At 37.0% G+C, this 20505-nt stretch overlaps 1 protein-coding gene across 1 annotated transcript; it reads left to right on the forward strand.

The window, feature by feature from the left end:
• The first annotated feature begins 1065 nt into the window (after positions 1-1065).
• Ciao2a (cytosolic iron-sulfur assembly component 2A) lies at positions 1066-19773 on the forward strand. The gene is made up of 5 exons (XM_015480560.2): positions 1066-1400; positions 5542-5706; positions 12710-12759; positions 15267-15312; positions 19314-19773. The coding sequence occupies exons 1-5, from the start codon at positions 1241-1243 to the stop codon at positions 19409-19411; spliced, it is 519 nt and encodes a 172-aa protein (XP_015336046.1). The 5' UTR covers positions 1066-1240; the 3' UTR covers positions 19412-19773.
• Positions 19774-20505: the final 732 nt, after the last annotated feature.

The following is a 20505-nucleotide window of genomic DNA, read 5'->3' on the forward strand; positions in this document are numbered from 1 at the left end:
GGGGGTGGAATAAATGACAGGGAAATTGTTAAACTCTGAATAAAATGTTCCTGGGACCCAAATTATTCGCTGATTGGTCATCCAGTCTAAATCAACTAGACAAACAAGACCGGAATTTAAAGATATGGGACATGTTGTCATATGTTGCTGCTGCAAGATACTCCTAACTTTATTTTCAATAGAGATGAAACTTTCACCAACACTGACAAAAAGTTTTGTTTCTAACTGCAAATTCCTCAACATCGGGTTCACTCCTTCACAGGTGTGTGAGCTGTTCAAGGGCAGGGGGCCATATCTTTGTAAAGACGTGGTGCCTACATATCTCATATGACAAATTAAGTACCTAATAAATATTTGAGCTTTGGATGACGGGATGGATGGATAAAACAACATCGTCAACCTTGTAACTGATACCCATCACAGTTATAAACACCAGAGGACTTAAGATTTTCTTTTTAGGGTGGCGACTTCCACTATGTCACTGTTGGGCACATTAAACAAAGTTCTCTCCTTGCAAGTCGTCTTTGAAAGCTATTGGCACAAACATTATCCGTGGCGGAGAGTTGTGCTGAATTGAGTCCACAGGAACGAGAAAACCTAAAGGTTGCCCCCTTCCCACCGCCATGCTTAACTTTCCTTACTGGACTCCCAAGACGTCCCACTTCGCCGCAACGGAAACCCACTTCCGGCCTGATCAGGAAGTAAGAAAGAGTTTGGCTGGAAGCAGCTCCCTTAAAGAAATAGCTGTAAAGAGTCTCCGTGTTAGAAACTTCTTAACTGTAACTTTAAAGCGTGTATTGTGTTACGAAACAAGTTCTCCTGTTCCCTACCTCTTCAACATTCATCTTTAGTTTATCCCGGGTGCTGAGTGAGGCACTCAGTGACTGGTAGCAGACCGTTACATTCCACCCCCACCACGAACTACAAATCCCAGAACACAGTTCGCTGTCTTCCAAAGAAAACGTCCCCTACATCCCAGCATGCAATACTCCTCAAGGGTCGCGAGGAAGTTTTCTTGTCCCGCCGAAACCGAGCAAAGCATGCAGGGGCATGTAGTTCTTGCGTTTCCCTTCCCTAGGTCCTTCGCGCTTGTCTGTCCGGTCCCGCCTATTTTCTGCTCCCCTAAACCTTTGCACTTGTCTTGACCATTTGAAGATCAGGAAGTTGATAAATCCTGAGGCCTGCTGCAGAGAGACGGTGGCTCAGATAGGACAGTCGCCAGGAATGGCGGAGCGTCAGAATGGAGTGGGTGTTGGGGCTGCTTTCTTGGACGCTGAGCAGAGCCCGGTGGCCCTTAGGCCTCTCTGAGCAGGGAGCTGCCCGGTGGCCCTTAGGCCTCTCTGAGCAGGGAGCTGCTCGGCGGCCCCGGATCATGGAAGAGAAAGCGCTAGAGGTTTATGGTAATTAATTTTACCCAGTGCAGCTTTTGGCGTTGTATGTGGAATTGGTGGGGGAGGCGAAGGGAACGAGGGCCTCACCTGAGGGCTGGGAGTGGACACCTGTTTTTTTGCCGGCTCTAGTGGGTGGGAAGCATGGGAAGCGTTTTCTTCGGGATCCTAAATCACACAGAATGGAAGTCCTTCTAGCAGCGGGCTCTTCCTAAACTTGGGGCAAGCTGAGTCTGGTAGTCTTAACCGGCTTTATTTCTCTTCTTTGCCATCCATGCCCTAGTGCCTAGTGTGGATTGAAATTACAAGAACTGTGGGCAGAGCAGAGGTCAAGGGTGCTCAGTTAGGAAGCAGAGCTGTCTTGATTACACCCCTTGAGTTTTCTTCCTTCCCTAGCTCCTGGACTCGCACTCTCACCACTTCTGTGGGCACTGCTATGATTGGGGACTGGCCCAAGGTCACAGCCACTCTTTTATATGACAGATTCAATACCCATAGGTCCCAGAAGATGACAAGATAGGCTTCTTATAGCAAGGCCTGGAATTTATAGTTCATTAACACAGTCAAACTGTGTTATATATGTATGCATACATATATACACACATATATGTGTTCTCCACTGTATATATTTAATAGTCCCCTCTTGGGACTGTCTTCAATATACAGATAAAGAAACAAAGGCTTAGAATGGTTAAACAACTACTTGGAGGTCACACTGTCAGTAAGGAACTAAGCAAAAATTAAAGCCCATGTCTTCTTATTCCAAAGGTGCACTTTTGCACTTTTCACTTCACAATTGCTATTCCCCCTCCCCCTCTCTCCCTCCCTCTCTATCCCCTCTCCCTCTCTCTCCTTATGTAGTATTATTTTTGAAAACCAAAAAAACTCCATATAAGAAGAGATCTAACTATAACAATACAAATGTAACTGGGGCAAGGATATAAGCCAGTAGAAGAAAGTGAGGGATGGGAAAGACCTTTGGAGTTAGTCTGGTTTACTTTCCTCTTGGTAGAGGCTGGAATACTTAACCCCAGCCAAATGGTAATTATGGGTGTACTGATCTCCACAAAGCAGAAGAACACATTCCTGTCCTGCCAAACCTTTATCTATAGCTTTTAGGAACTGCAGGGCCCTGGAGACACAACTTTGGAAGACAGATGATTCTAGTCCTGAAACTTACATTGAGAGAAACCTATATATGCAAAAATATAGTATGTAGTAGAAGGCATGGACTTCAAAAAGAGATATAGAAGTTCATGGGAAGATGAGAGTCTCTGAGGGAATCTGAAAAGAATTTAAAGAGAAGGAGCCACTTGAGTTGAGCAAGAATAGTTGGGACCTGAATATGTAGTGGGTCAAGAGGGCATTCTAAACCCAGGAGACTGGAGCAAAAGTATGGAGATTGGAAGATAACATAGCTAGGAAAAAGGAGATAGATGGAGCTAAAGGGCAGGTTTTGAGGTTACAGGTGGAGGTGTGGCTGAATGTTTTAGATAGGTTGGAATTGGATACTGAAGCTTTTAAATATAAATGTAAAGACTCAGTATCAGTGCAGAGCCGTGGAAAAATTTTAGTCAGAAGGAATGTGAGGAGAGCAACATTGATTTCTTTTAAAAGAAACCAATCCAGAACTTCTGAAACCACTAGAAAGCTAGAGAAGTTAAATAAGGAGTGAGATTTAACTTCAGGGTTTAGAGGCATATAAAGAACATAGTATAAGCCAGGCACAGTGGTACAAATCTGTAATCCCAGGTATTCAGGAGGGTGAGGCAGGTTTGGAAATCTGAGGCCAGCCTTAGCAACTTAGTGAGACTGCCTGAACATTAAAAACAAACAAACAACAACAACAACAAATTATGTAATTCAGGTGTAGAGCATCCCTGGGTTCAATCCCCAGTACATGTCTCTTCCCCTTCCCCCCGCAAATACCAAATAGTACAACTTGGGCAAATGAACCATACAGGGAGAAAGTCTGGAGAGGGTAAAAAAAAAAAAACACTTTCAAAAAACCCTATTTCTATAAATCCCATGATAACACAGCTCCTGTAAGAGAAGCTATATCGTCTTACCTGCCTGTATTTTAAAATTCCATTTCTCATTAAGAAGAAGCCCAGGAGATAGTTGGGGAGAAGGTAGAGTTTGATTGATTTTTCCCAGTTGTATTTCTGATTACAGGAGAGCTATAAATAATAGAACAAAGCCTGAGGCTTAAGATCATCAAGCCTATCCTACCTAAAATTCTACTTTTATGCTTTCTATATCATTGTTTCTTTTTTATCATTTTCTACATGTAGCCTCAGTGAGAAGGGAATCTTGTCCACTCCATGACCAACGCAGGCTCCCACATTTTGGGGGTGGGGGGTACCGGGTACAGGGGCACTTGACACATCCCTAGCCCTATTTTGCATTTTATTTAGAGACAGGATCTCACTGAGTTGCTTAGCACCTTGCTTTTGCTGAGGCTGGCTTTGAACTCGCTATCCTCCTGCCTCAGCCTCCCGAGCCGCTGGGATTACAGGCCTGCACTACCACACCTGGCCAGGCTCCCACATTCTTAATCCCATTGCCTTCTGCTTAAATTTACCAGTATCCCCCTCCCCCTTTATATTTTCAAACCTCTCTTACTGTGTTTGAACCCAGGGGCACTTTACCACTGAACTATATCCTCAGCCCTTTTATTTATTTATTTATTTATTTTTTGTAGTTGTAGATGGACAGCATGCCTTTATGGTATTATTTATTTTTATGTGGTGCTGAGGATTGAACCCAGTGCCTCACACATGTGAAGCAAGTGCTCTGTCACTGAGCTACAGCCCCAGCCTCTGTATTTTTAATATTTGAGACAGGGACTCACTAAGCTGTTTAGGGCCTCACTAAGTTGCTGAGGCTGGCCTTGAACTTCTGATCTTCCTGCATCAGCCTCCTGAGTTGCTGAGATTACAGGCATGTGCCACCACACCTTTTGAAACTGCTTTCTTATAGTTGACTTCCTCAGTGACAAATCAAAGATCTGTTTTAGCTCTTGTCAGCTTAATTCAGCATTTGATGTTTCTTCTAGCTTTTCTTTCTCATTCTAATCCTTAAATGTTCCCAAGGATCCCATCCCTAGATTGCTTTCCCTTTATACAAATGATTCTCAAACTGAGCTGCAGGTAAGATAACCTGAGAAATTTTTTAAACTCTCAGTTCTAAGAGTGTACCCTAACCAATTAAATCAGAATCCCTCAGACATTAGTTCTTGTTTCAAGGGCAAAGTTCTACTCAGTCTCTGTGAATCCCATGGGTTCAACAACCAGTCTAGTTTGGTATCCTTTTAAACCCTATGGCATAGTTCAACATTTGCTGGAAAATTCCATTGGCTTGCCCCTTACACACCTCAAAATCACTATGTGTGAATTGTCCCAGGCCCCACCCAAATTTCTTCCTTATTCTGTTTATTTTTATTCTAATGGTGCTCTTGGACCTAAAATCTGAGTCTATTTCCTTGTCTTCTTCATTCAAAGGGGTGACAAATGCTGTTGATTCTGTCTCTGAAATTACTTCTTCATCTGTCCCTTCCTCTGGTACCATCATGTGCTGATTTTAGGGCCAGCTTTTTCAGTTAATATCACTAGCTCTATTCTTTAGTTCTGAGTCTGGTAGCTGGTGGATGAATCACCAGCTGACAACAGTGCTATTCATGTCACTTCCTTGTTCCCAGTATCTTAAGGACTGCCTGATGCCTGTAGCCAGTTATAAAAGACCCTTGGTGGTCTAGCCCAACCCTTATATTCTAATCTTCACTTATGCTGGATTCTAAGTAAATGAAACTTGACATATTATCTATTTCTATAGGCTTGATTTCAAATTGCACTTCTATAAAGCCTAAAACAATATTCTTTCAACCCAGTAATTCCTCTTGAGCTCCCATAACACATTTCCCATTCTTATTATATTCTCTCTGCAATGTTGCTTCCAAGAAACTCAATGTGGTCTGCTAATGATCCAAGAAAGTAATTGTCTCAAAAGGAAACCAGTAGTAGAAATCTGTCAGAAGCCTAAAAATTGCTGTAATACTTGCTTAAAAAGAAGTCAGTGCTTAGAATTGGCAAAATCATTCCTATTTAGAATATTCATATCTTAATGTAATACCTTGTCTCTGATGATTTTTTAGATTTGATTCGAACTATCCGGGATCCAGAAAAGCCCAATACTTTAGAAGAACTGGAAGTGGTAACAGAGAGTTGCGTGAAGGTTCAGAAGATAAATGAAGACGACTATCTGGTTATTATCAGGTTCACGCCAACAGTACCTCATTGCTCTTTGGCAACTCTTATTGGTAAGATTATATGTGTATATGTGTAAATTCTAAATTATTCATGTGACATTGACTCAAAATAACAATTTGTATCATGTATCACACTTTATGGTTTACAGAATATTTTCATTTATTCTTCTTCTGTCATTTTCACAATTAGCACTTGAGACAGTTAAAATACTATTATCTTCATTTTATAGATGAGGAATTGGAAACTCAGAGAGTTCAAATCACTTGCTCGGAATCCAATAGACAAGAAATGGTGAAGGTGAGACTTAACCCCAAGTCTCCTGACTCCAAATCTCTTTCTCTAGTTATCTCTCAGTATTTCTCTTAGGTATGCATGGTCACAGTTGACAGAGGGCGGGTATAGGATAGATGTTCTAGTTGTGGACATTGGAATGGCTGCTGTCAGACTAGCCCTGGTGATGCCATCACCATCTTCTCTGTTCAGCTTCTCTGTTGCCTTCCACATAGTATGAACATGAAAGTGTTAGAAAGGTTTTGTTTTTGTTAGTTTGTTTTGGTGGTGTTTGACATTGAACCCTGGTCTTTCATATACTCTAGAAACACTCTTCCACTGAGCTATTTTCTGAACCCTCAGAAAGGTTTTTTGTTTTGGTTTTGTAGTTATTGGGGATTTAACTGGAGGTTGCTCTACCACTGAGCTATATCCCAAGACCTTTTGTTTTGAGACAGTCTTGCTATTGCTGAGGCTGGTCTTAAACTTGCAATCTTACTACCTCAGCCTAGCTGGGACTACAGGTATGTAGCAGTGTGCCTGCTTCTGGAAGGGTATTTTTTGAAGCAGAGTATTTTTTTCACTTGAGGCTGCAGTGTCAATATTTTGGATTAATTAGCAGTGCTTTGAATATATATGTTGTTATAAAGAATTTAAAGGTAATATAAAGGAATATTCCTTTTGGTTTCTTTGAATTTATACTTATTATAAAGAATATAAAGGAAATTTATTTCAAACTAAATGTTCCTCAGTAGAGGATTGATTAAATAATTAATGATGATAAATATAAACAAAGGAATACTATGCAGTTATAAAAAAGAATGAAGAAACTCATTAATAATCAGTACTTACCCTTATGACATACTGTTAAGAAATAAAAATAAGCATAGTATTGCTACTGTTTACATAAAAAAGGGCAAAAATAGCCAAATAGCCATATGTGGTGATACAGGCCTGTAATCCCAGTGACTTGGAAGGCTCTGGCAGGAGAATTGCAAATTCAAGTCTAATCTGGACAACTTAACCAGACCCTGTCTCAAAATAAAAAATTAAAGGGCTGGGGATGTAGCTCAGTGGTAAAGCACCCTGAATTAAAGCCCCATTAGTACTATACATTCACCAAAAAAAGTAAAACATAATTTATATTTGTATGTATAGAGAGCCTCCATAAAAAATGAATAGCTATGATGGGTATAAGTGTGTAATAGTGGTGGTGGGAACTGGACAGATGGGGGACAGGATGAGATAGAGACTTTATTGTATATTGTCTTATGTTTAAATTTTCTGAACCATGGGAATAGATCATCTGTTGAAAGCAAACAAGTTTGTAAAAATTGAAAAGGTGAGTGAGTAGTTTGTTATTGTTCGCACCATTGTGATTTAGTCCCTTTCTCACTAGTTGACTTAGATTTCTTTTATTAGTGGTTTCCAGCATATAAGCCATATCTTGAGGGACTAGAAGTCCTGTGTATACATAGGTGTTATTTCAGTTATTAAAATTTTAATGCTAGGGGCTAGTAGAGCGCTCGCCTAGCACAGGTGGGAACCTGGGTTCAATCCTCAGCACCACAAAAATATAAAGGCATTGTGTTGTGTCCACCTACACCTAAAAAATAAATAAATAAATAAATATTTTAAAAAATTTAATGCTAGGAAGAGTATTATTGAATGCATAGTTATTTTTTGTCAATAGAGAATTTCTGAACCAACAGATATTGGACATACTGCTACCATCTTGAGAAAGAGGGGGTATCTTAAAATACTTTGACAGATGAGAGTCTTTAAAATAGCATCCAAAATAGCAAATTCATTTTTTAAATATTTTTTTAGTTATTTATAGTTACTAGTTATTAGTTTTATAGTTATTAATTATTTTTTTTTAGTTTATTTATTTTTATGTGACACTGAGGATCGAACCCAGGGCCTTGCCATGCTAGACAAGTGATCTACTGCTGAGCCACAAACCCAGCCCCGCAAATTCATTTTTTTGAAGTAACATTTATTTGAATTATAAAGTGGTATGTTTATTGTCAATCATTGTGAAACTTCACAACAAAAGTATAAAGAAGAAAATAAAATCAGTTGTCATAAAAGAATATGTGCTTTGGGTTAAAATCCCAGCTCTGTCAGTTCTCCCATCTTGTAGCTTTGGGCAAGTTACTTAACTTTTCTTAGCTTCTTTCTTATCTGGGAAACAGGGATAGTAAAGATCTTTAGATTTGTAAGGGTTAAGAAATAACAGCATGAAATATATTATATATATATATTTTTTGGTGCCTCATGCATGCTAGGTAAGTGCTCCACCACTGAGCCACACACCCCCCTCAGAAAATGTTTTCATAGTATTAGTCTTTAATTACATAGTCATATAGGTTACATGATAATCATATCTATATAATTATTACAACTATTTGGATTGCTTCTAGCCTTTCACAATTATAAATAGTACTGTGATGAGCAACTGTATACATAAATATTTTTATAAATCTGATCATTATCTCAGGATAAATTTCTATAAGTGGAATTATTGGGTCAATTAGTCTAAATACATTTAAGCCTTTGGCTAATATCGTAAATCCTTATCAAAAAGCTTATACTCATGCTTGTCTTGCATGTGTGAGGCACTGGGTGTGATTCTCAGCACCACATAAAAATAAGTAGATAAATAAATAAATAAAACTCCACCCCAGGAATTAAAGAAATAATTCCATAGAAGAAAATATTATAATATATAAAATATTTATAATAAATTTAAAATAGTGAAATCTGGAAGAAACTATAACATCTATTAATAGGGAAATGGCAGCAATGTAATGTGCTTTCATATTGCTATTGAACATAAATATAAGTAAGGAATCAAAGTATCTGTGTGAGAAATATAGGCTGGGCACCATGGTCCACCCCTATAATACCAGCTACTTGGAAAGAAAGATTTTTTTTTTTTTTTTTTTAATATTTATTTTTTAGTTTTCGGCGGACACAACATCTCTGTTTGTATGTGGTGCTGAGGATCGAACCTGGGCCGCACGCATGCGAGGCGAACACGCTACCGCTTGAGCCACATCCCCAGCCCAATACCAGCTACTTGGAAAGCTGACGCAGGAGTATAATGAGACCTTCTTGAAATTACAAAAAAATAAATAAAGTACTGAGGATGTAATACGGTGGTAGAGTGCCTTTGGGTTCACTCCTAAAGTACCAAAAATAAATAAATAAATGAGAGAGAAAAGTATATGAGAAGATTTAAATGATAAGTTCAATTTGCATTGTGAGTTCAATTATAGAAAAATTTATTGGGCTGGGGATGTGGCTCAAGCGGTAGCACGCTCGCCTGGCATGCGTGCGGCCAGGGTTCCATCCTCAGCACCACATACAAAGATGTTGTGTCCGCCGAAAACTAAAAAGTAAATATTAAAATTCTCTCTCTCTCTCTCTCTTTAAAAAAAAAAGAAAAATTTATTTATGGAACAAATAGAGAGTGTATGAAATAAAAGTAACGCCTATGTGAGGATGCTAAGATGACGTAATGGTTGATATTACAAATGTTTATATATACTGAGCAAAGTTTTTTGTCAGTTTTCTTGGCCCTTTTGATATGTGTTTCATTTAAGATTCTTGGCTTTTTAGAAGGCAATGTAGTAGGTATTCCAGTCAACACAGTTGGAAAACTCAGTGAAGAAAGTCCTATTTCTGTGTTGAGGGACATTTCTTATGAGCAGATAGTCCCAGTAGAAAAGGTACCAGAGTGATAAAAGTTCTAGCTTAGATTGTCACCTACTCAAAAGTTACCGTGGTGAGTGATTACATAGACAAGAAGACTCAAAGAGGTCAAGTGAGTAGGCAGAAAACCAGTTGATGATCATTTATGTTGATATCTAGAAAGAATGACTGTAGGCAGCAGTGATCCTATCAGAAGGGCATAGGATTTGGAGTCTGAAGTTGTGGGTTCAACTTATATCTTTGCTACTTGTTAGCCATCAGATGTTGAACAAATTGCTGTAAAATGCAAATGATAGAACAGTAAAGCTAATGTTTATTGTACACTTGTGTGCTGGGTACTATTTTAAGCTTGTTGCTTAACAGTTTATTCCCAATAGCAGCTTGGGATACTAATATAATACCTGTTGGGATACTAATATAATACCTGTTTTACAGATGAAGAAACAAGCTCAAGAGAGATTGAGTAACTTGCCCAGGGACACAGCTAATGTATAGTGGAGCCACTTTTCAACCCAGAGTATCTCAATTATGATGTAGTGCCTTTCTTTCTTGAGGATAATGATGCTCAAGGGAGTGCTTTGTGGGTACTCGGGTAGAAGCTCAGTGGTAAAGCACTTGCCTAGCATGTGCAAGGCGCTGGTTTCAATCCCTAGCACCTCAAAACAAAACAAAAAATGTTTTGTGAATTGTAAAATAGTTATTAATTTATTTTATGGGTGAAGCATTACCCACAGCAATGAGATCACATATGGATGCTCATATGGTACACAAATAAATTAAGGAAACAATGTGGGGGCCAGGAGAATAGAACTCTCCTGCATATGCTTTAAGGCAGATCCTCTAAAGGGAGACTCTGTTAAGGAAATGATATCTTTATTCTTTAGAGTCCTCTAATATTTATTAAGAACTACTGCTTGTTTGTGTTTTTGATGCCAGGGACCAACTGTAGGACCTCAGTATGCTAGGTAAGCACTCTACCACTAAGATACACCCTCAGCCCCTAGAGTTACTGTATTTGAGGCTCTAAGCTGGGCACAGTCTGATTATATCTTATCTAATCTTTTTCCCTATTCTGGAATCTTTCAAAAGATTCTGTTGGAAACTTAATGGTACTTATAATATAAAAAATAGGGAATAGGGTTGTGGCTGAGTGGGAAAGTGCTTGCCTCTCATGTGTGAGGCCCTGGGTTTGATTCTCAGCACCATATATAAATAAACAAATAAAATAAAGGTATTGTGTCCATCAACAACTAAAAAATAAATTTAAAAAAATTAATTCATTCATTTCATAGCCTCCCAAAGATAGGTAGTTGGACAGTTGTACTTTGCTATGTTAGGATGGTTTGGGGTTTTATTATTAATATTTATTTATTTATTTTTTTAAATTTTAATATTTATTTTTTAGTTTTTGGTGGACACAACATCTTTGTTTGTATGTGGTGCTGAGTATCGAACCCGGGCCGCACGCATGCCAGGTGAGCGCGCTACCGCTTGAGCCACATCCCCAGCCCAATATTTATTTTTAATAAGCCAAAATACTAATAAATTCTTTTATAGCATAAAAAGCCCTTATCATTAGTTGGGACAGGAAATAAACTGCTCCAAATAGAAGGCTGTAAAATTAAGGAAAGGAATCTATTTGACTCTTATTTTTTCGTGACTTATTATTGAAGCACTTTCTCTTCATAATAAGAGCAGTCTGATTTATCTTATGTTGTCTAAGAGTATGGATTTAGTCAAAAATTGATTTGAGATTGATTATGTTATGTGCATCTATAAATATGGCATAGTAAATCCCACTATTATGTATAATTATAATGCACCAATAATAAATAAATATTCATTTTTTAACTTGGAGATGCAGGAGAAGTTGGACATTGGCACTGAGGATCTGTTCCAGGTCCAGTTTTAATTACTTTTCTTTCATTCTCTTTCTTATTTATTTATTTATGTCGTACTAGATTTGAACCCAAGAGTGCTCTATCACTGAGCTGTTATCACCAACCCTTTTATTTTTAAATTTTACCTTGAGACAGTGTCTTGCTAAGTTGCCCAGGCTGTCCTTGAACTTGCAATCCTCAACTAGAAAAAGAAATGAAATTGAGGCTTAGCTATGGTGACAAACTGAACTTCAGTGGAGCTTGTTTTAGGATAGTAATTATTTGTAGTTTGCAAGCATAAAGAATTCCCACTTCAGGGCTGGGGATGTGGCTCAAGTGGTAGCGCGCTCGCCTGTCATGCGTGCGGCCCGGGTTCGATCCTCAGCACCACATACAAACAAAGATGTTGTGTCTGCCAATAACTAACTAAATAAAAAAGAGTCTTTCCTCACTTATTCTTTCTTTAAAAAAAAAAAAAAAAGAATTCCCACTTCAAGGGCTGGGGATATAGCTCAGTTCATAGAGTGCTTGTCTTGCATGCACAAGGCCATGGGTTCAATCCCTAGCACCACAAAAAAAAAAAAAAAAAAGAATTCCCACTTCAAGAAGTTTCATTTGGCCCTTTTTAAATGACTCTTACTTGGTTTTATAATTTTTTATTTATTCATTTTTTTAATGTGGCTGGGGATTGAATCCAAGGCTTCCAGTGTGCTAGGTAAGGGTTCTACCACTGAGCCATATCCCTAGCTCCTTTTACTTGTTTTTAAATTTTTGCATTGCCTAGCTTGTTGTGAACATTCAATAAAGTTTAGTGAATTAATTGACCTTTGCTAGAAGGCTAACTGATATAATAGAAAAGGCATGAATTTTATAGTGGTCCTGGGTTCCCTTCCCAATGTGACAGCTTGGGCAACTTACATTGAGACTGGTTTCATAATTTGTAGAATGGGGTTAGTAATGCCTAGTTTACTGGATTATCATGAGGAATACATAAAATTGTGTATTAATTTTCCTAGCATGGTGCCAAGCTAGGGCATCTTACTACCTTCTGTGCTGGATTTAGCAAAGCACTTTTTCAGCTCCTATATTATATGAGAACACATAACACAGCTATATGTTTTTTTTTAAAGAATCAAGAAGAGATGAAGAAATAATTAGAGGATTTCTTTTTCCTCTTCCACAGGGCTATGCTTAAGAGTAAAACTTCAGCGGTGTTTGCCATTTAAGCACAAGGTAAGAAAAATGTTTCATTCTTGTCTTGAACCCTGGGACTCACACATGCTAGACATGTGCTCCACAACTAAGCCACATCCGCAGCCCATGTTGTTGTATTTTATAACTGCTCTGTTCCAGATATAATTCATACATATTATATAATTCACATATTTAAAGTATACCATTCATTGGGTTTTAGTATATTCATAGAATTGTGCAGCCCTCACTCTAATCAATTTTAGTATGTTTTCATCACTCCCAAAAGAAACCCTATCCCCATTAGCAGTCATTTCCCTTTTATTCTGAACCCTCCTCCATCTCTGGGCAATCACCTATCTATATTCTGTCTCTATAAATTTGTCTATTTTACATACTTCATTTAAATGATATTATACAATGTAGCTTTTGTGTCTGACTTCTTTGTCTTGGCATGTTTTCAAGGTTCTTTCACGTTTTAGCGTGTATCAGTATTTCCTTGCCTTATAAAATTCCATTGTATGAATATGCCACATCTTATTTACCTCTTCGTCATCTATTGGACATTTGCTTGTTTCTACGTTTGTCTGTTTTGTTTTTAATAAAAAATGCTACTCTGAACATTTGTGTACAAGTTTTTGTATGGGCATGTTTTTGTCTTTTCCACCTAGGAATACAATTGCTGGGTCAATAACTCTATGACCATACCATTTTACATTTTTACCAGTAGTTCCAATTTCTCTGCATTCTCACCAACATTTATTATTGTCATGTCTCTTTTTTTTTATGTGTGTGTATGGTGCTGGGTATTGAACCCCGGGCCTTGTGCATGTGAGGCAAGCACTCTACCAATTGAATTATATCCCCAGCCCTGCTCAGATTTTTTTTATGGCCTAAATGCATTTGTTTTCAGAGAATGTTCATAAGAAGCTAAAAGAAATTATATTCAGCTGTTGTTGAAGGAAATATCCTGTAAATGTCAATTAAGTCCATTTGATTGATAGTATGAATTAACTCTGTAGTATCTGTGTTGATTTTTATGTCTGGATGACCTGTCAGTATATTGAAATCACCCAGTATTATTATATTGGGGCCTGAGACTTTATGTCAAATAGTGTTTATTTTATATAGTTACGTGCACCAGTGTTGGGGAATAAATATTTAATATCATTATATTTTTTTGTTGGATTATTCTGTTTTCTAATATATAGTGTCCTTCTTTGTCTCTAATTTTGGCTTGAAATTTACTTTGTTAGATATAAGAAGAGCTACTCCTGTTTGCTTTTGGGTTTCATTTGTATGTAATAACATTGCATCCTTCACTTTAAGCATGTGGATGTCTTTGCCTATGAGGTTTGTTTCTTGAAGGCAGTGTATAACTGGGTCTTGTTTCATCATTCAGTCTGAGTTGCACATAATTTTTAACCAAAGTAAATGAAAGTGGAGTTATCCTATACCCATGGTTTGCGGTCTAGATAACAATGTTATGCCACTAGGAAATTGTGTATGGTACTTTGTCTTTTAAGAGAGATTATATGAAATGATCTCTAAGGTTCCTTTAGCTATAATAGATTATGATTTTTTTTCATGAAAAGGATTTATCTCAGTAGTGAATAAGTAAGAATTAGTTCATATGTTTCAGTGTTCTGTGGAAAGCATGCTTTCTTTTCTTTTTTAATTTTTTAGTTGTAGATGAGCATAATACCTTTATCTTATTTATTTATTTATTTTTATGTGGCGCTGAGAATTGAACCCAGTGCCTCACACATGTCAAGCAAGTGCTAAGCCACAAGGCCAACCGCGAGAGCATGCATTCTTAACCACAAGATTTGCAGTGATTTTGTAGGCTGTCTCAAAAGCTCTAGGGCTTAGAGGCTAACTAATTTGTAGGGGTGCAGCAGGGCCAGGAGGAATAGCTTAACCAATATTATACTTGAGAAAAAGTGCAGCAAAATAATAGAGGATAAGAAAAGGAAGATGCTAAAATTGTATATATTGTGATCCCGTTTTTCTAAAACAAATAATGAAAAGAAACTTCCAACCGTGTGTGTGTGTGTGTGTGTGTGTGTGTGTGAGAGAGAGAGAGAGAGAGAGAAATGTGTATAAGTCTATATGAGTATAGAGAAAAATATCTAAGAAACTACATGAATACATGAAATTGTTAATGTGGCTTTCCCTGGGAGTGGCGCAGGAGGTGGTTTAGATATTTATTTGGAAAGAAGTAGAGTACAGGGGAAAGATATTCCTGAATAAAACAACACATATGAGATTTCATTTGTATAAAATTGTGTTTATGTGTATTCATTTAAAAAAATCATGAAAATGCCCCCTGCAGGATCTCCTCAGTTGAACAAAATATTATTAATTTCAGTCTTTGTTTTAGAAAACAATGTGAGTGATTTGAGCCTAAGTCTTTAATGTCTGAAACAGGATTTAGGCTTTCATCCCAAATTCCAGACATGTAGATTCTTGAGTCCACTGCACATTCTGCCTCACTCTGTCATCTTAGAATGCTCTAATGTTTTGTTTCTATTATTTTTTCTTCCTAGTTGGAAATCTACATTTCTGAAGGAACTCACTCAACAGAAGAAGATAGTAAGTGAATCTGGAAATATTAAAAACAACAACTACAGATAGTATTTTAGATTGGATACTGGGTTATTCTACCAGCCAAATATCTACTGGATCACTTACAGTATACTGTCAGTTATTTGGTCCTTATTCACAGACTGTAAAATACAGGCATTTGAAAGTGGTGTTTTTTTCAACCAGGACTCTGGATGAACTGTAGTCCGTGGATATTAACTGGCTTGGGCCAGAGACTGAACATCTGTAAATGGTATCCAGCTCTAGGGACCTTGACTTTTGAGCTCAAGGACATAATTCTGTTCTTTGATGGCAGGTAGAGAGTTGTGTACTTCAAATTGGAGGTCTTGTGATAAAAGCATTAGGGAATTGGAGTAGGTGCTGTCTCTTTGAGTTACTGTGTTAGAATAAGAGTGGAGAATCTTTTTTATGTTTAGAATCTCTAGCCTACAATGAGAAATCAACAAATAACTGCTTAAAAATCACAGAGGTGGGGAGTGGGGTTGTGGCTCAGTGGTAGAGCGCTTGCCTAGCACGTGTGAGGTGCTGGGTTTGATCCTCAGCACCACATAAAAATAAATAAATAAAATAAAGATATTGTGTCCAATTACAACTAAAAAATTTTTTTTTTAAATCACAGAGGCAGGATTTGGGAAATGCAAAAGAGTTCCAATTGGTCTGTGTCTCAAATTTTTTTTATTTATTCTTTTTAGTTATACATGACTGCAGAATGTATCTTGGCATATTATACAAACATGGAGTATAACTTATTCTAATTAGGATCTCATTCTTGTGGTTGTACTTGATGTGGAGTTTCACTGGTGGTATTCTGTATGTTAAATTAAAAACAGAATTCTGAGCCAGGTTCAGGGATACATGCCTATAATCCCAACTATTATATATGCCTATAATCCCAGAGGGTGAGGCATGAGTATTTCAAGTTTGAGGCCAGCCTGGGCAACTTAGCAAGACCCTGTTTCAAAATAAAATTTTAAAATGTGTAGGAATGCAGCTCAGTGGTGGAGCATTTATATAGAGTGTACAAGGTCCTGGGTTCCATCCCCAGTACCACAAAGATATAAAAAATAAATTAATTAATTAAAAACGAATACATAAAAACAGAATTTTGTACAAATGATAGAGCACAATAATGAGAAATATATATATAACGTATGGCTATACTAAGCTTTCATCATTAAATTAATTGGAAAGGCAAAAGACATGAGAAGAAGAGATAGCAATATAGAAAGCAATAGTGGGGCTGGGGTTATGGCTCAGTGGTAGAGTGCTCACCGGCACATGCGAGGCCCTGGGTTTGATCCTCAGCACCACATATAAATAAAATAAAGGTATTGTGTCAACTACAATTAACATTTTTTTTAAAAAAAGATTGTTTTTAAAAAAAAGAGCAGTAGTAAGGTAGGTAGGTAGGTAGAAAAAGACAGTGACTCCACAAGGCTGGGAGAGATTTATCAGAGGAAAAATAAAAGTACAAAGAAAAGAGATGCAGAGAGGAAAACCTCCTACTTTCACAGCAACAGTCTGTTAAGGAAACATTTTGAGTACTGTTATGAAAACTATAAGGTCATGTCCTATTTTCAAAATTCCGGACTTATAGATCATCATTCTCCTCATGGGCTGAGTTTATTCAAACCCTATAAACTGAGGGCTTCTACCTCTAATTTAAAAAATAGTAAGCTGGAGATGTAGTTTAATGGTAGAGCACTTGCCTGGCATGCTCGAGAACGTGGATTTGATCTTGCCACCAAAAAAATAAATAGGTAAATAAACCATGTGCCGTGGTACGTGCCTATTGTCCCAGTTACTCAGTAGGATCACTTGAGCCCTGGAGTTTGAAGCCATCCTGAGCAAGACCCCATCTCAAAAAATTAAATAATAAAGTAATAAAGTAAACTTTAAAAGAGTTTAAGTACCCTTAATCCACTCACTTTATCCTTTTTCCTCATTTTTTAATTGGTCCATTATAGTTGTGCATATTGGTGAAATCTGTTGTTACATATTTGTACATGCACACAATACAACAATATAATTTGGCCAATATCATTCCCCAGCATTTCCCCTTTCCCTCCTCTCTTTCCCTGGCTTTTTTTTTTTTTTTTGGTACTGGGGATTGAACTCAGGGGTGCTCTACCACTGAGCTACATCCCCAGCCCTTCTTATTTTTTAAATTTTGAGATAGGGTCTCACTAAGTTGCTTAAGGCCTTGCCAAGTTGCTGAGCCTGGCCTCAAATTTGGGATTCTCCTGCCTCAGCCTCCCAAGTCTTTGTGATTACAGGTGTGCACCACCATGCTCAGCCTTGGGTTATCCTTTTGAAAGTCCTCTAAACTATAGGACTTTGTGTGTGTGTGTGTTTGTGTGTGTGTGTGTGTGTGTGTGTGTGTGTGTGTGTATGTGTTGCTAGGGATTGAATCCATGGCCTTGTGAATGTGAGGTAAGCACTCTATCAACTGAGCTATAGCCCCAGCCCTAAACTATAGAATTTTATAAGAATAATAGTATTGAGTTTTACGATTTTGGTTTTTCATTTTTAATTGTTTACCGAGTGCTTTCTATGTTTTCTATGCTTTCTATGTATCCACAAAGTTAAACTGTTGAGATATGTACCTGCACATGTAGAGCCTACATTTTCATAGAAGAAATAGAATAAGTTGTATTTGTTGACACAGGAGTGTGTGTGTGTGCGTGCATGCTTGTGCGTATATGTGTGTGCGCATGCATGTATCAGTACTGGGGATTGAATCTAGGGTTTCACAAGTCTAGGCAAGCACAATACCATTGAGCTACTTCCCCAGCACTTTAAAAAAAAATTTATTTTTGAGACAAGGTCTTGCTAAGTTTCCCAGGCTGATCTTAAATTTATGATCCTCCTGCCTTAGCCTCTTGAGTAGCTGCGGTTACAGGTATGTGTCACCATGCCTGACTGTGAGTGTGTTCTCTACATGAGAAAACCCAGAAAAATCAATTCTCATTAGGAATATGGATATCTCTCTTTTGAACTCTTTTATTAAAATCACTATTAGTGGGGGCTGGGTTTGTGGCTCAGTGGTAGAGCGCTTGCCTAGCACGGGCAAGAACCTTGGTTCAATCCTCAGCACCACATAAAAATAAATAAATAATTAAAGATAAATATATAAAAAAGATCACTATTAGTAAATTGTAGACATCAAAATGAGCCAATACCTTTATTATGTGAAGATCCATGCAAGCTGATTAAAAAAAAAGACTCAGTAGATTAATAGAAAGAAATATTATCAGAAAATTCACACAAGAAGAACTCATCAATAAACATGGAAAATATTCTATCACTCTTAATCAAGGAAATGCAAATTACAGTGATAATATGGAGCTATCTTTTACTTCTTGTTTTGTATGTGCATTTAGGTGTATTTGTTTTTATTACTAAACCAGCTATTGGCAAAATTATAGCTAATGTATTGTTTTTGAAAATGTAAATAGGTAAATAATTTTGGAAAAAATTCAGTAATATAAATCAAACCATAACAATACTTATACCCTTTGTTCTCACAATCACATTTTAATTTTTTTGTAAAAAGAAGAAAAAAGAAAAGGCAATAATTTTAAGTTTTTTAAAAGATCTTAATTGGATTTATATTTTATTCTAGATCAGGCAACATGCAGAAAGCTTTATGCTTAAAGTTGTTTATTATATTTAAGTATCCTGTAGTTTAGAAAATAGGCTTAAGGGGAAAAAACAGCCATTTCCAAAATTGTGTTTACTCTAAATATAACTGTATAGAAATGGCCAACAATTGGAAATAAAGAAATTTAAAATAGTTGTAGTAGGGTTATGAGTAATATTTTTATTTTTAAGTCTGCCTTCTAGTCCTTGGAAATTGCACTTAAATAGTCAAGAACAGCTTTAAGTTCTCAAGGAGTTAAATTCTTTGTTTTAGTAGGCTAATAAAAATACTGTATGGTCCTCTGTATTGACATAGTTCTGCTAACTTTTGTTTGTGTGTTTTGCAGTCAACAAGCAGATAAATGACAAAGAGCGAGTGGCAGCTGCGATGGAGAACCCCAACTTACGGGAAATTGTGGAACAGTGTGTCCTTGAACCTGACTAATAGCTGTTGTAATTACTGAAATGTAATTATTTGATAGATTTGTTTAAACTCTTTGTAAACTGTAAAAGACTCATGTTTAATACATAAATGATTTGTACCTCAAAGCATTTTTAAAAGGATTATTTCCAAGCAAGTTATAGTTATAAAGTAGGACCTAATTTGTCAGTGAATAACATTCTCAGGATTTATAACACTTAAGTGATCAGACAGAAAAATATTTTCTAGTTATTATGGTGTAAGATGAGTTACTATTTTTCTGATGCCCATTCTGATACAACTACTTTTCATGTCAAGTCTCTATTGTGCCCAAATGTATTTGATTTAAATCATTACTGTAAAATAAATAAAACAGATGATTCTTATAATGTTTCACTTTAGAATTTTGTTGAATTGTAAATTCCACTGTAAGTGTCAATTCCTCAAAGATATTTTCAAAACTTTATTTTGCTGATTATTATGTAGTATCAGATCTAAAAACCAAAAGGAACCCTTAAGATTGGACCCTGTGGGCTGGGCTTGTAGCTCAGTGGTAGAGCGCTTGGCCCTGGGTTCGATCCTCAGCATCACATAAAAATAAATAAATAAAAATAAAGATATTGTGTCCAACTACAACTAAAAAATATATTAAAAAAAAAAAAAGATTGGACCCTGCTTTTCTTCAAGGAGAATCCTGGATACATTTAAATGGAAGGAACACGTGTGAAGGTCAGCTGACTTACACAATTTTGAAGATCAAGAAGTCCCCCAAAGGCCTAGAGATGTACCTTAAAGAGAGTGGGCTTACCTAGAGTTCAGAAGGTCCTGGGTTTGATCCCTAGCACTGAAAAAAGAATCCCTCCAAGGGGAGCATGTAAAACATGTTTAGGATGCTTGAAACTCTGAATTTAATTCCTAGCACCACCAAAATAAATAAATAGATAGATAAACAAAATAAAATACAAATGTCTCCCAAAGAAGTTTTTATTAAATCAATCTAAATGTATGGTCTATTCTTTATTTATACTTTGTTCAGTTTACTTTAGGGGTTAATGGTCATTTGAAGTGTAGCAGGTTACAGTAGGCAGCCTTCAAGATAGACTCCAATGATCCTCACT

The sequence above is a fragment of the Marmota marmota genome, unplaced genomic scaffold (assembly GCF_001458135.2).
Source record: "Marmota marmota marmota unplaced genomic scaffold, marMar, whole genome shotgun sequence".
NCBI classification, from domain to species: Eukaryota; Metazoa; Chordata; class Mammalia; order Rodentia; family Sciuridae; genus Marmota; species Marmota marmota.

Coding starts and splice junctions, on each gene's coding strand:
- Ciao2a (XM_015480560.2), top strand. CDS start 1,241: ATGGAGTGGGTGTTGGGGCTGCTTTCTTGGACGCTGAGCAGAGCCCGG. Junction 1,401..5,541: donor GAAAGCGCTAGAGGTTTATG/GTAATTAATTTT, acceptor ATGATTTTTTAG/ATTTGATTCGAACTATCCGG. Junction 12,760..15,266: donor GTTTGCCATTTAAGCACAAG/GTAAGAAAAATG, acceptor TTTTCTTCCTAG/TTGGAAATCTACATTTCTGA.